Below are 14,689 nucleotides of genomic sequence, written 5' to 3' on the forward strand. Positions count from 1 at the left end.
TTTAAAAATAGATTGGATAAAATTTCCCAGCTACATTGCATATGTTTAGTTTTATAGCCACTGAATGAAGAACTTCTGTGAGAAGTAGTCTTACCTGGAGTTCTTTTATAAAATGGTATACCTTTGAGAGAAACATCTCTATTGCCTGGAGGCCCAACTTGAGTTCTTCATGAAACTCTTCTGTTCCAGGCCATGTTGACTTCTCTTCATCTGATTTCCTATAACACCCAGCATTTAATCATTTTTTCCAGTTTTGCTCTTGACCTATAATTTCATCAGCGTGAGAGATCCTTTTGGTCTGAATTCTTTCTACCACCGCAGGTGGGCAGCTCGGCCAGTATGTGTGGGTAGGATTTGAATCCACATCGTCTTGATGGGACCGACCATTTTCCCTCGCTGATATACTGGTTTGTGTTGTTCTCTAATTACTACAGTGTTAAGAGCCGGAAGAGGCTTTAGATCCCTCTTTCTTACACATGGGCAATTTTGAGGTTCAAAGAGAAAAATTAACAAGGTCACTCAGTAAGTAGAGCCAGCCCTGAAGCCTCGGGGCCCACCCTCTTTGTATTAGAACAGATTTCCTGTGTGGTAGATTAGACCGAAAGCTCTATGTGGGGAGGCTTCTACTGCCCTTTTGTAAATTGTGTACTTGGCCTAGTGCCGTGCATCAGCATATACTGCTGGGCACATCAGCAAATTGTTTTTAAAGATAAAGGTCTGGCCTTTTTCGTGACCTCTCTACTTAGGACATTCTGGAATGCTTAGGATAGAATGCTCTCATTTCTCGAGTGCACTTTTCTCAGAACCTTTTGAAAGGAGCTAGCTCCTTTTACAGATGAGGAAACAAAAGACTCCCTCCCCCTTAAACAGTGGAAGCTGGCTTCTGCTTTCGCTAGTTTATCAATCCACTCCTTTGACACACACCCCGACTGCTTTTAAATATATTTAATTTTCTTTGACATTAAGTATGTAGAGCATTTTCAAGGTTTGTCCTCCTGGTTACGTAAGGCCGATGCAATGTCAGTAGAGGTGCTTGGTCGAGAAAACACCCTCGACAGAGCTGAAGACACCTTCTCGAGCACTGTAGAAGATTGTCTGGAAACCTGAGCCCTGGGAGTTTCTGTAGGGAGAGATCAAGGGGAGTGGGAATAGCCAAGTTAGAGCTCTCATACTTTTTAACTCTTCTACGAGCAGAACTAGACCTTGAGCTGCTTAAATGTGACTTAAGTTGAGGGACAGTGTCTCATGTTCTCATCCCCCTCCTCTCTTTTCTCTAGGGTTTCATGTTTTACAAAGCATGTTTAGAGGCTTCCTTGTTGGAGCTTTAAGATAAGCCTGGGAAGGAGGTAGCTGAAGGATTAGCATTAGCATGTCATAAGCTTCTGTCACTTTACTTTTCCAGCCCTGTTTTTCCCTGTATCCTTCAGACCTGATCTCAGGCCAAACTGAACTCCTACTCTCATGGCCTGCCTTCTCCGACTCCTCAAACTCCTAAGCGTCCAAAAGGAATCCACCTCCAGACATGCTCTTCGGTCTGGCTTCCCAACTTCACTTAGTCACTTGGGCCTGAAACCAGGGAGTCGTGCTGGATCCCCCCTTACATAAATCAGTTGCATTGCTCCTCTTATGGTACTTGTCATGTGCATCCCTTCTCCACTCCTACGGCCACAAACCTAGTTAGGCTCCTTATAACTGATCTTTTTGCCTTTAGTCTCTCTCTACTTCCAACCCATCCTTCACACGTAGCTCTGTCTCCCCATTTGCCTAGTCTAGGGTGAAGTACAAGTTCCTGAACCTGGTATTCCAGCTTTACTTTGTGCATCTCCTCTCCGCAGTTTCCTTTGTGTTTCTCAAAGTGTACTAACTGAAACGCTTCTCCATTTGGCTCTACCACCTCCCGCCTTTGTACATTCTTACAGACCTAGAATACACTCCTACCTCATCACCCTTACGTCATTACATTCCTCCACGGTCCCTCTCTCTGAAGAGATTATCTTTCTTCCCAAACTTCCCTTCTTCTAGACTATACCCTATTTCTAGTGAAAGTACCAGTTTCCGGGTTTCTCAGGTTCACGGCCTTGGAATGATCCTTAGCTTCTCCCTCCCTCATCCCACTCCACATCCGTACATTTTTAACATCTCTCAGGGCTGGCCCTCATCACCTCTCAGTTAGATGACCACAACAGCCTCCACATTGGTCTCCCTATCTCAAGTCTCCCACTCCAGTCTATCCTATCTGTGGCTGATGTCAAGCTCAGATCTTACCCATGACTCTTTTTACTCAGCCAACCCCCGGGGGCTTCCTGTTGCCTCTTGGAGAACACAGAAGCTTCTCCGTTTAGCTTTTAAGGGCTTACCCAGTCTGCCTCCAGCTTAGCTTTCCAGCCAAACCATTGTCCTCTCTGTTCCTCACTCACATCGGGTCATCCCCTGTGCCTGGGATGCACTTTCTCCTCCATTCCACTTCACTGAATTTCTTTCTGATTTTGCTGTGAGGTTGGAAGCTCCTTGGGAATAAGAATTGTCCTCTTTGCCCAGATAGACAATAAGTGCTCGGGGGCACAATCCTTTGCTGTCGTTGGTTAGGCTGATTTTGTGTTCCCTGTCTGATCTGAGTAGGGGTGTTATAATGAGAAGTGGGGGACTTGGGACAAAGCCCGGCTCTTCTGGTGGCTGCCGAAGGGTTCTTGGCTAAGTCCCTTTGCCTCTCTGGCTCTGAGTGGCCTCTCTTAAAATGAGGGCCACTAGCCTATTTTAAGGTCTCTTTAATCCTTTAAGCTTATGTGAAGATATAAGGTTCTAAGAACATCTGTTTTTTGAAATTTGTTTCTACTAAAAATTAAGTTGACTTTTGAAACAAAACCATGATGAAAAATGAAATAGTGGGGATATGGATCAGGGGTATCCTCCCTATCTAGACAGCTCTAACCTCCCTCCTCCGATATGTATGTATTCTCTCTCTGTCTCCCCCTTTCTCCTCTCTTCAAAGAGCTACTGAAGCCATGGTCCTTCCCCTCACTTAAGGATGGTTGCCATCAGTCATCATGGTGTGGTGGGAATGGAGATGGCCACAGCTCCCAGAGGGAGACCTCCTTCAGACCAGAACAAAGACCCATCCTGTAACTTGTGCAGTCAGCCAGCTAGTAAATATCGAAGGTGAAATTTGAACCCAGGTTTTTCCTAACCACAGGTTACACTGTAATATACCACAATGCCCAAGAGGCAAGTGCCACAGGAGAGAGTGAAACAGAACAGCAGAGATGATGTAAAATTCCATAGAAGCCTAGTGTATGTGTGCACATTTTGTATATTCTTCACACACACATATACACGTCTGAAGGAGAACGAATGAAAACATGAGAAAGAGAAGAGACGGACTCTTTGTCTCCCATCAAAGGCTTCTGGGCTCTAGTTTATCTCCTTTCTTTGAATCAGCCATAACATGGACTACATTTTGTAAAAACTGATTTCTGGGCAGTGGGTCTGCTTTATTGGTCTGAGATGCCTTGAATACTTCAATTGCATGAGGTGGTGGGTAGTCACCATCTATAGAGTGTGGTTAGAGCAATATTGGCTTAGAACAAGACATTTGACAATTCATCTGATTGACAATTTTAATGTCTCTCCGGGCAGTGTGTACAGTTGATAAGAGAGCCTCGGACACAAAACCCCAACCCTGGCTACGCAGCTAACCTGTAAAAGCAAGTAAGACCAGTCAAAGGAGCCATGGGATCTGGTGTCCTAGGGTGGCTCCAGATGTAAATCCCATGATCCCTTTTGGAATGGGAGAAGGGAGGCCCTCTCTGTATTAGTGAAAAATCTTAAAAGAGAGCGAGACTATGGCAGGTTAGTTATTCAGTGGGACGTACAGTGACAAACATGGAAGCCTTCTGCTAATTTGGGGCCCACTTGCTATTTCTTTTGGGGGCTGGGAGCAGAAACTGGGGAAGAGAAATGATCACAAATCTTCAATTCACGGGGACCAATGTGGGAACTTAAGCTAATTAAGTCAGTGTTTGAAGAGCATGTCACATACTTGGTGTGCTCTCCTTGGAGGTCTGTGAGGGCGATTTGGGTCCTTCGTAGATGGTGATAAACTGTACAAAGAGAGAAAAAAATTGAGTTTTTTTGCTAGTACAGGATGTTAAAGTCTTGGGACCTCTACCATGGGCTTTCTGTAGAAACTAGAAAAGGGCTTCAGAAGGCGTTGTCGAGGAATGTGTTTTGCTTGACTTGTCAAATTTGGCACAAGGGTTGGTTGTGGGATTTTTTTTTTCCAGTGCGGAGAGGAAGAGAAAATAAAACTTTGTCAACTGAAAACAAATTAAACTTTTTAAACACCAAAAAACAAAAAGGCCGGCAGGGGACATTCTCGCGGCAAAAATAATCTTGGAATGAACAGAGAGAAGCAGGCCTGAACTCCGATTTCAACAATGACCATCATCGGGTCTTTTGCCCCAAGTTTGTTTCTTCAGCTATGGGACGAGAATCTCGGCCAATACTACTGGGAGGACCGTGGCTGGAGAATTGGGAGCTCTTCTTAAAGGCCTGTCTCTCTGTAGGGGGACCTCATTTGGCCTTCATGGACTTTCGGGCTACAAGAGAGCCACCAAAGGGCCAGGAGAAAGCCCTTCTCAAGGACCTTCAAGTCTTTTTGGATATGGTCACTTCAGGCCAACTCTGCTATTTGGGGCTCAGCTCACTCCCCACCCTAACGTGTTACTGTGAAAGACTTACCTGGAGGCTGCTCGTTTCATCTAATGTCTTGGCCTCTTCTAGATACACTGTGAGCAAAACACAAAGTCGTGAAAATCGTAAGATCCCTGCCTGACAAGTGGTCATTTGAAAAAGGGGCCAAATCTCTCACACTTGGTCTCGACAACTCATACGGCAACCCATAACTGAAGCTAGCTTTCCACGGAGAATCTTTCCATAGTAAAGCTGAAGCCTAAAGGGACCCGGTCATCCACCATGTTGGGGGGCTGGCCGTGGCTCCCCCAGGAGGGAGAAGGAAACACAGAGCACGGTATAGCCTTCGAATCCAGGAAATGAGATTTACGGCTGCCACTGCCAGGAATTGTGCAGGACCTTGGGCAAGATATTGCCCTTCTCTGGCCCATCTGTAAGATGGAGGGGCTGGGCTCGGCCTTCACTTTAACTCAGTGATGCAGGGAACATGTCCGTGCTACTTCATGTTCTCTTCTGCAGGCTTTTATTTCTTGTGAGGGGTTGTCAGTGAGCCATGAGCTAGACAGCCTCCCTTGGCCACTGTGGCTCAACTTGTGCAACTACTTTAAATGGGTTGTGGGACTGGGAGGTGTCAGGCTAAACTCATATACTGTGGGTTGAGCCTTAAGTCCCCTTCAAGAGTTTCCATTGCACTCCTAAGGCTGTACTAGTCCATTCATTTACTCTTCCCTCCCTCACCTGCCTTTTCCTTCCCCTTTCCCTTCTCATATAGAACAGGCTCCTCAGAACTAGGAAAATGTAACAACATTTTAAATTTATACATTTTTTTTACTGGAACTGAGTTTTCATAAATGTTTTCAGCTGTAACAAATCATGAAGATGGTATACAGTGCATGGAGGGAGGACTTATCCATGCAGCTTTTGAAATATTTTATGTCTATTATTAATGTTATTTAATAACTTTACATTTAAGAAATAGCAAAGCAGTGACCAGTAAATATGCTTACATACATGCTCTAATGCAAATTTTAAAAAAAAAAGGCAATCATACCGTCAGTTTTTTTCCTGCCCGACTCTGCGCCATCTCTGTTGGGGAAAAAAATGTAATGTTTTATTTTCTGTTTAATCAATGAAGAAAGGAATTACCTATTAGTTAAAAGAACAACTTGTTAAGCAAATATTGATTGATGAACATATAGTCAGATCATGACAAAAATGGCCCCCTCTGGGTCCCAAGCCGAGCAGGATGTCGTAGAACCAAGGTACAGCGATACCTGGATTACCCTGTCTCCTTTCTCAGCTCCCTCCATTGTTGCCAATTCCAGAGTATTGATCGATTAAGGACGTTAATAACATAACCATTGGGCAGCTTGGTACTTAGCAGGGTTAACAGCAAGGAGTGGTCACCTGGGGTGCAGCCACCAAGTGGTGGAAGAGAAGTAGTAAACTTCAGTTCTTGGACTGCATCCTTGTAAGAGAATTGGCCGGGGAGGAGCTGGGGAATGAAGTGTGCTCTCTCCTTCCCAGGAGGTGCTGTGGATGCTTTTAAGTATTGCTGCTAAGGACAGCCCTGGTAGGGAGAAAAGATCTGGAATCTGGGGCAGGAAGGGAAAAGAAACCGCTATGGTGGAAAGGGTTTGGATAGCCAAGGTGTACCACAGTGGTCCTGATTGCCTGGTGCTTGAGAGCACAGGGTACGATATTTTGCCTGCTTTCTAGTGTTGAGGGCTTAAAAGTTGGATAGGAGCATTTAGAGCCTGAAGGAGCCTTCAGTATCATCTCATCTACTCCCTCCATTTTACAGAGAAAGAAAACAGCCCAGAGAGTGAAACAAAAGTGGTCCAGTGCCACCCTGTAAATAGCCGAGGCACAAATTGATTGACTTACTCCCTTCCCCTGTCTGGAAGAAGCTATTATCAAATAATTCCCAGACTATCTAGGGAGGAACTCTTTAACAACCCCATTGTCCATCCTCCAGCCTCTGGGTATCTTCAAACAACCTTTTGAGATATTGATTAGCATATCTTTAGACAGGTCTGGGAACTGGTCTGCCAGGTATATTCAACCTGGCTCCATTCCCCCACCTTTGTGCTCCCTGGTGCTCCCCGGTGCTCCCTGGTACTTCCTCTCCTTGATCCCTCCCTTCCCTCTGAGTTCCTGCCTTTACTTCTCTGGTCTCACTGAGAGAAACCCCTAAGGGTAAATTTCCTCTATAAGAGATGTGCTTATGATGAAGATCTTTGCAAAAATCTCTTCAGGACCAAGTCCGCTATGAGATACTCTTTCTCTCCCTTATAGTACCTTCCCTTTAATGGCGCCTTTCCTTGCTCTAGCTAACTCTGGTCAGTCTAACCTGCCAGATTATGGCTTTCTCCCACCTTGTGGAGTATTTCCTTTCTCCTGGTTAATTGTGAATTCCCCTGGGGGAACTTGTCTTTTTCCTTTTCTAACTATATGCTCTCCCAATGCTACTTACCATTGCTGGTGTCTATTGTATCCCTTCAGTTTGTCTGTAACCCCCTCCCCTAAATAAATCTACGTTTTGTCAAAGAGAATGGCCTATGCGAATTTGTCACATGTTTTATTTTGAACTAGGTATTTGCTATCCTGTCACATCACAAATCAAATCCGGTTCCTTTCTCTCCAGAGCCCATACTTTGCCCACGAACCCATCCTGCTTCTTTTCCTACTTAAATATTGGTAGAGGTGAAAATGATGGTATTGATGAGATGTGAGAGAAAGCCTAAGACCACCTGGCCTTGGGAGTACCACAAAGGATGCTGACCTCTTGGTCAGTAAGCTGTAGAACTCAATGATGGGAGCTAGCCAACCCCTACCATTCCTCTATCATACCTCTAAACCAGAATATTAGCACATTAACCTAATCTTTGTTTCTCTTTCCTACAAAATTATTTCCTTGATTATGATTCTGATTCTTTGCTAAACTCCCTTCAAACTTTAGCCCGGACGGTGGATTATGTAATTTCTTCTTGCTTCTAGCTCTTTGCTAAAAAAACTCCTTTGGAGCTTTAGCCCGCTTCCCTATTAGAAAGCCCAGGTCCCCAATATCCTCTAGAAGAATAGAGGCAGTAATATCTAAAAAATGTGTAACAGATGAGGAAGAGCAGGTAGGAAGAAAGGATAATAAAAGATCCTGAAAAGATTTCTCAGAAAGAGAAAAGGAGTGGTTTAAAGAAATGAGCAAGCAGGACAAATAAAACCTGAAACATAATGAATATGTTTTCTGTATGGAAAAAATTCAAAGAAAATATTGTAGAAGGAAAAAAATGAATTAGCATCAATAGTGATCCCAGAAACAGTGGTCTAGAACTTTCCAAAGAGTTGTTCAATTTAATAATTAATACTTGGAAGGAAATGAGGAATTGGTAAGAACTGTCATTGGACATTCCTTCCCCCCCCCCCAATCAAAAAGAACGAGATAGAATGATAATGAAAATGAACATGGAGAGGCCTATGGAAAACTGGGACAAAAATTAGGAATTAATGAGAAATCAAATTGTTCTACTGAAAAACAAAAAGGCTCGCAAACATAATAGAAAGTCATCTGGAGGGAGGCCAAGATGACAGGCTATGGAGAGGCATTTGGTGAACTATCACACATCCTTATGAAGAGGAGACCCAGAAACTCTGAAAATCCTTAAAGGAGGAAATCTCCTTCAATCCTGCCACAGTGAGGGACCCTGCCCCGAAGGACAGTTTCATCCTTGTTGTCTGGGTGGGGTTGGCTCAGTCCTGAAACTCATTGAATTCAAATTCCAGCTCAAGCTGAAACCCAGCTTGGAGCCAACTTGGGACTCTATCCACAGGCCCTCTTCAGCTTGTACCCAAAGCCCCCTATTATAAAAGAGCCAAACTAAAACCCTCTCTTGGCAGAGGTTCCAAACATGCCAAGCTCCATGCTTGGCATCCCAAGGGTCTCTGCCCACTGGAATACTATTCCCAGTGCCATCCTCTCTGTACCCTCACCTATTTCCCTAACCAGACTTTATGCCTCTCTGTCAGGATTTCTAACCTTACTTCCAATCCCCATAATAAGCCTTTTTATCAATCTAGGTTTTGGGGTCTGTAAATTCCTTTACAGAGAACCTCTGCGCCACCAGAAGGTAGTCCCCAAAACTCCCTACCCTTGCGCCAAATCCCAAGGGGTTGCAGGGGAGCCAAACCTTTCCATTTGGTTCCCTGAACCCCAAACCTGTCACTAGACCTTAACATTTAACTCCTTGAGCAACAGAAACCCTAATCTCATTTTGGTTCCCTAAATCTAAACCTCATCACTTAGAAATGTGAAAAAAGGAAGTCTGGACACCATATTGGAGGAAATCGTTTCCCACCTGGCTCTACTACACAGGCTGTACTACACATTTCTCTGACTTTTCCACTGTGACTCCTTCACCAAGCCTTTTTAGCTTATTTCCTGTGCTGTTTTCCTCTATTAAATTGTAAGCTCCTTGAAAGGATTTTATTATTTAAAATTTTTTTTAAATATAAAAAATAAAAAAATATTCTAAAAACACTGCTAGTGTAGTGCCTGGCACATGATAGGCACTCAATAAATGTTTCACTTAACAACTGGGCAGATTGAAATAATACAAGAAAAATTTCCAGAATTATGGGAAGATCAAGGGACTGGCTCTAAATGGGCAATGCATCAGACGCCAAGGGGAAAGAATGCTTGATTCGACTCAGGCAAACAAACTAAGCTCCCCTGAAAAAGAGATTTTACAAGTAGATAAGATGAAAAACTTCACTTAGCCAAGACCACCCATTATTCATTTCCAAGACAAAAAATTACTGGCAAAAGCAACAGCAATGAGACCTTTGATGTGCAAATCAACCAAGAACTTCTACTGGTAAAATAGGCCAGGCTTAGCTAGGACCTTTGATGTGCAAATTAATAATAAACTTCAAGGCTGCCTAACAATGGAGTTTAGATTGAACTATAACCCAAGGTTGGCAAAAACAAAGGGGTAGAAGTTGACATGATCTGTAGTTTTCCCAAGGTGGGAGAGCCACTAGAATGATGATAGTGAAACTGAATTTGATTGACAACTAAAGGCCACAAAGAAGCTGGGGTTGTGGGGGGAAGAAAAGTAAATGAAACATATAGGTATATGAATGTGTGTATGGATATATGGGTATATGTACTAACATGTGCATATCTAGAAATACACATGTGCACACATACACATGGTATACATATATAAGAATACACATATATAACAATTCCTAACAACAGCAAAGTAAAAGGCAAGGAGGAAGGAGAAAATGGAATTCTTTTGTTGCAGATGTGGCAAAAAATGGATAATTGAGGGAGAGGGAAGAGCAGATCATCTATAGGATTTACCTATGCTTTAGGTAAATCCAGTCTTTGACATACACTTACAGTATGACCTGGAGGAGGAGTCCCTAAGCTCTCAGTGTCCCCTAACCAACCCTTTAAGACAGGGTGGGGGAACATCTGGCCCATGGGCCTTATAAGGCCTGCAAAATCATTTGCTGAGGCAACTATGGGAGATGATGATTTGGAAGCTAGGTACAACTTCCCACTTCTTGAGTCCTATACGTTGATAATTTTGTATAGCCTGCAAATGATGTTGTAAATATCCAAATGGCCCTGGCAGAAAAAAAGGTTCCCTACTCCTGCTCTAAGATTATAAATGACAGAGTGGTTGCTCCTCTACATTGGAGAAGGGAGTTTCCCTAGTTCTTCTAGGGAACTTCTGTTAGAGAAATCCAAGCCCAGGCCCCAAAAGTGCTTCTGGTAATCCCAGAAAATCAGAACTTATAGTCATGATAAGCAGGCGGGGCTGAATCCAAATTACAAGCATTATGAGATACAAACAAAGGGATTGCTTCGTGTTTAAATGTACCATCCATAAGGAAAGAATACCAATATTATTCACCTTACAACCATAGTAATTACATTGTAAAGAAGGTAGCTGATAAATAGGAAATTACAGATAGGAATAGAATCCTAGCAAAATTTATTTGAATTGAATTGTAAGTGAATTCATTTATTCAGACCTTAATGGAGTGTTTTCAAGAACATTCTATATTTGGGTATTAAAAACTCAGAAATTTAATTGGCGTTACAATTCCAATAAACTTTGCCCCTTGACTTGGATATGGGTTCAACCCTGCAAATTCAACACCTCACGATACTGACCTGAGACCCCCAACCTTTTGGGGTCCCTTCTCAACCTCAACACACCGACTACAACTATATATTTAGAGACAACAATAACATCAACAGACTCACATGAAAGAGAAATGATGTTCAAAAGGGATTACAGAAACAAGATGATTTGGTCATTACGGGGCTAAAGGCAATGTGTGTCTTTCAACGTGAGCTTAGTTAAAGGCTAAAGAACAGAAGGTGAGGGACATTACTATGATCATTTACAATCTCTTCTGGGAGTTCCCTTGTGCTTTGCTCTATTAATGTTTTTTTCTTATGCTGCTGTTTACACATTAGAACATTTGTGCTTGTCATAGGAGGGCAAAATAAACTTAATTAAAAAAAAAAAACAATAACCCCAAAACAAAACAAAACTCCAAAACAAAGAAATCTGAACCATACCCTTCGGCAAACATCTCTTGAGTGTAAGAGTACGAGCTCATAGTTCTGTGTATTAGATAATGTGGAGGCTCTGGAACAGTGGTTTTCACCTCTTCTTGCTGAAAAAAAGTATAAGAAAAGCGTCAAAGCACAGTTTTAAGCCAGCCAAATAAAAATCTATCCCAGAAATGTCCTTAACTGCTCACATAGCTCTAGCACTACTAAGTACATTTAATGCTATTGGGGCTGTGAGAGGGTAGTGGGGACAATGTGGAAAAGGTAAAAACATGAGACCCCAAAATAAACCCTGTATGAGGAGGGCAAGAAAATGAGTTAAAAGAATGAATGGGCTGGGGCTTACTTAGCTAGATTGACCTCTACCCTCCTGCCTCTACCTTGCAGTTATGGCATTCCTATGTCTCAGCATTCTACAACTCCACTATGGAGAGCAAATGTGTTGAAGGCCCTTTTCAAGATGATTTTTTTATACGTGGCTCAGGGGAACTCCATTTTCTAATTTTCCAATCCTGCTTACGATCATCACTGTACTATAGCATTAGAGCTGGAAGGGACTCAAGAGGTCACTGAATCCAACCTTCTCATTTTACAGAGGAGGAAACTGAAGGAGAGAGAAATCAATTCTGAGAGACAGGATTTAGACCCAGGTTTTCCTAACTCCAAGTCTAGGGCTTTATCTACTATATCTTTGCTGCCTCCTCTCAAGATTTCTATTTCCATTTTTTTCCCCCAGCTAAGGTCAGTGTTGTTTCATCTACAACTTACTTAAGTACTTTAAGGATATAGGATTTTGTTGGGGATAAGGAGATCCTAAAAACTTCATCCCCCTGTGGTCAACCTGACTCTGGTCCTCTAGGAATTATCTAGCCTAAGTCTCAGACAACAGACACTCCTTATCCATTACTGAGCTTGCACCTTCACGTCCCAATGAAGCATCGGAGGACAATTTAGTGAAGGAATTTTTTACAATATGATGATATAATAGCCACTATTGGTGACGATGTGAAATCACTGAGTTTCAGACATGGAGAAACCTTGAAGCTCATAAATCAGAAGGAGGATACCCAGGAACATATTAACGTTTTCTGATAATTCAAAGGTGCCCCCTTAGGATTGAAAGGGTTCCATTCTCCAAAATCAAAGAATTGCCCACTCTTATAAAAGTAACCAATGAACTTATTTGTCACTTACGGAGGGTAGTGGTTTTGCTTCTAATTTAGAAGACTCGATCTTTGCTGAGGCTGCTACCTGAATAAGCACCTCTCTTTGTTCACCAGATATCAACATTTCTGGGATTTTTGGCAGTTCTAGCTCCTCTGGCACCTGTTGGCCTTTGGATTCCTTGGTTTTAGTTGGGGACCTTTGAATATTTTCTGGTGGGGTAGTTGTAGAAGTAGATTGACAACACTTGCTTATGGACAAAAGTTTCTTCAGGCTACTGGCGCTCAGTGAAGACTTGGGCAGACCGGCTTTACTTTCTGGGACTTTCTGCTGTTCCTGCTCCCTTATACGGGTTTCCATCAGTTCAAGGGCACACTCTTCTTTTAAAACAACTTCTCGGATACCAAATTCTTCCTCGTCAGAGATGAAGGCATCCTCCCTCCTTTCTACCTCTTCTTCATCAATATCATGAGCAACTAGCCGAATAATAAGGTCCTTTTTGCTCCGCACATCTTTTAAGAGTTCCACCCTGGTGATATCAGGTTTTCTTATATTCTGAAATGAGTTCCTGCAAACAGCCTGCAATGAAAGAGATTGTGAAAATTTCAAGTAACTGTCTTGTTGTTTTTCCTCAGGTTTTTATTGTAATATAGTGTTTTGCACATAATTTGTAGTTTTAATTTAGTAAAATGATCTATTACCAAACCACATTTACTAGTACACTGCAGTATTTCTAAGAAACATGAAATGTATAAGGAATGTTTGGTGTTCCTACATTTTTTTCCCATATTCATAGATAATGTTAATTTATGACAATATGTTCAATATACAGAAGAGAGATTAACATGAATTCTGTTTTTTTTCTCCTAATTTTTACTACTTGAGTTTTATCTTAAAGCCAAGATATGCACTATGCATGAAATAAGTTTTAAGAGCTTAAAGGCACCTTAGAGATCACCTACTTCAAACTTTGGGTCTCTAATTTCATCGGCTTGAGGGGAACTCTTGGTGTGGATATTCCTCTCAGCAATGCAGACCTGGAAGCATTTACTGTCAGAGGATTCTAAAGAACCTATGATAAAAAATGCTATCCACCTCTAGAAAAAGAACTGATGGAGTCTGAATGCAGATTTAAATATACTGTTTTTCATTAATGTTCTTTTTTTGGGGGGGGGAGGTCTGGGAGGCTTTTTTTTTTCACAACATGATCAATATCACAATATGACTGCACATACAACCTGTATTCAATGAGGGGGCAGGAGGGAGGATGGGAAAGAATTTGGAATTCAAAATTCCAAAAATTGAAGGCTATACGTTGTTTTTACATGTAATTGGGGGAAAATATTAAAACTGAAAAATAAAAACAAAACAAAAAGATCGACTGTCAGTGAATTACTAGAGGTACTTACAGGTAAAGGTCATTTTAGGAACTGAGGTGTTCTTTATTGTCTCCCTACTACTATCTTCCTCCCTTTCGTTTTCCTAGGGAGAAAGCTGAGGCCAGGAAGTTGAAGGAATTTATAATTGCATAGGTAGTAAGTGGTAGAGCTAGGATTCTCATTCAGGTTCTCTAACCCCAAATCCAGGGCTCCATTCAGCTATCCCCATTGCTTCTCTTAGAGTATGAATATTCTGCTCCTTGAAGTTTTTCCATCATCTGCCCTGGAAGTTTTATGATTTCACAAACCAACACATGGATGGTTCAAAATGCAGATTTTCCCCAAAGGAGGACAAATCTTGTGCACTCTTGGATTCTTTTTTTTTTTTTTTTAAAGTACCTATAGCAATTGAAAATATGAAAATCTTTTAATAAGGTCCCTCGTCTCCCTGCCGTAATTTATCACTCTAATCCATTTTCCAAAAAGAACCTCAAAGAAGAATACATTTTAACATTCCTTTCCCCCTTTATTCAAATGTCACATTTCATTTTACAGCGTCAAATGAAGCATGGGGGAAAGAAGTTTTAATGATATAGTGTAAGGAGAACCAACTAGACCGATGACCAGAGGAACAGAGTCAGTGGCTCTGATACTTTATAAACTGTCTCACAACCTGAGCCTGAGCTTTGTGGAGCCTATTCCATTGTTTCTATCTGTTTCCTGGGATTGAGGAAAGCACTTCACAAATCCTAGAGCAGTAGAAAAATGAGAGTTATGTTGCTTAACCTTCCTGGTCCTCAGCTTCCTCCTGTGTAAAGTGAAGGTATAGATTGGGAGCCTCTGAGATCCCTATTAACTCTAG

The 14,689-nt window shown here is 42.1% G+C and overlaps 1 protein-coding gene across 2 annotated transcripts in view; it reads right to left on the bottom strand.

Annotated features, from left to right (window-relative positions):
* Window positions 1–930: 930 nt before the first annotated feature.
* The window catches only part of FSIP2 (fibrous sheath interacting protein 2), a 99,297-nt gene continuing 85,538 nt past the window's right edge, over window positions 931–14,689 (bottom strand). For both annotated transcript variants that reach the window (XM_023506926.2, XM_031944655.1), the window contains 6 exons: window positions 12,479–13,027; window positions 11,291–11,388; window positions 5,741–5,775; window positions 4,738–4,784; window positions 4,037–4,097; window positions 931–1,120 (listed from right to left, as the gene is read on the bottom strand). In XM_023506926.2, coding sequence (XP_023362694.2) covers window positions 981–1,120; window positions 4,037–4,097; window positions 4,738–4,784; window positions 5,741–5,775; window positions 11,291–11,388; window positions 12,479–13,027 — 930 coding nt within the window. In that variant the 3' untranslated portion in view covers window positions 931–980. The remainder of the gene's footprint in view (window positions 1,121–4,036; window positions 4,098–4,737; window positions 4,785–5,740; window positions 5,776–11,290; window positions 11,389–12,478; window positions 13,028–14,689) is intronic.

Source organism: Sarcophilus harrisii, chromosome X (assembly GCF_902635505.1).
Source record: "Sarcophilus harrisii chromosome X, mSarHar1.11, whole genome shotgun sequence".
Classification (NCBI taxonomy): domain Eukaryota; kingdom Metazoa; phylum Chordata; class Mammalia; order Dasyuromorphia; family Dasyuridae; genus Sarcophilus; species Sarcophilus harrisii.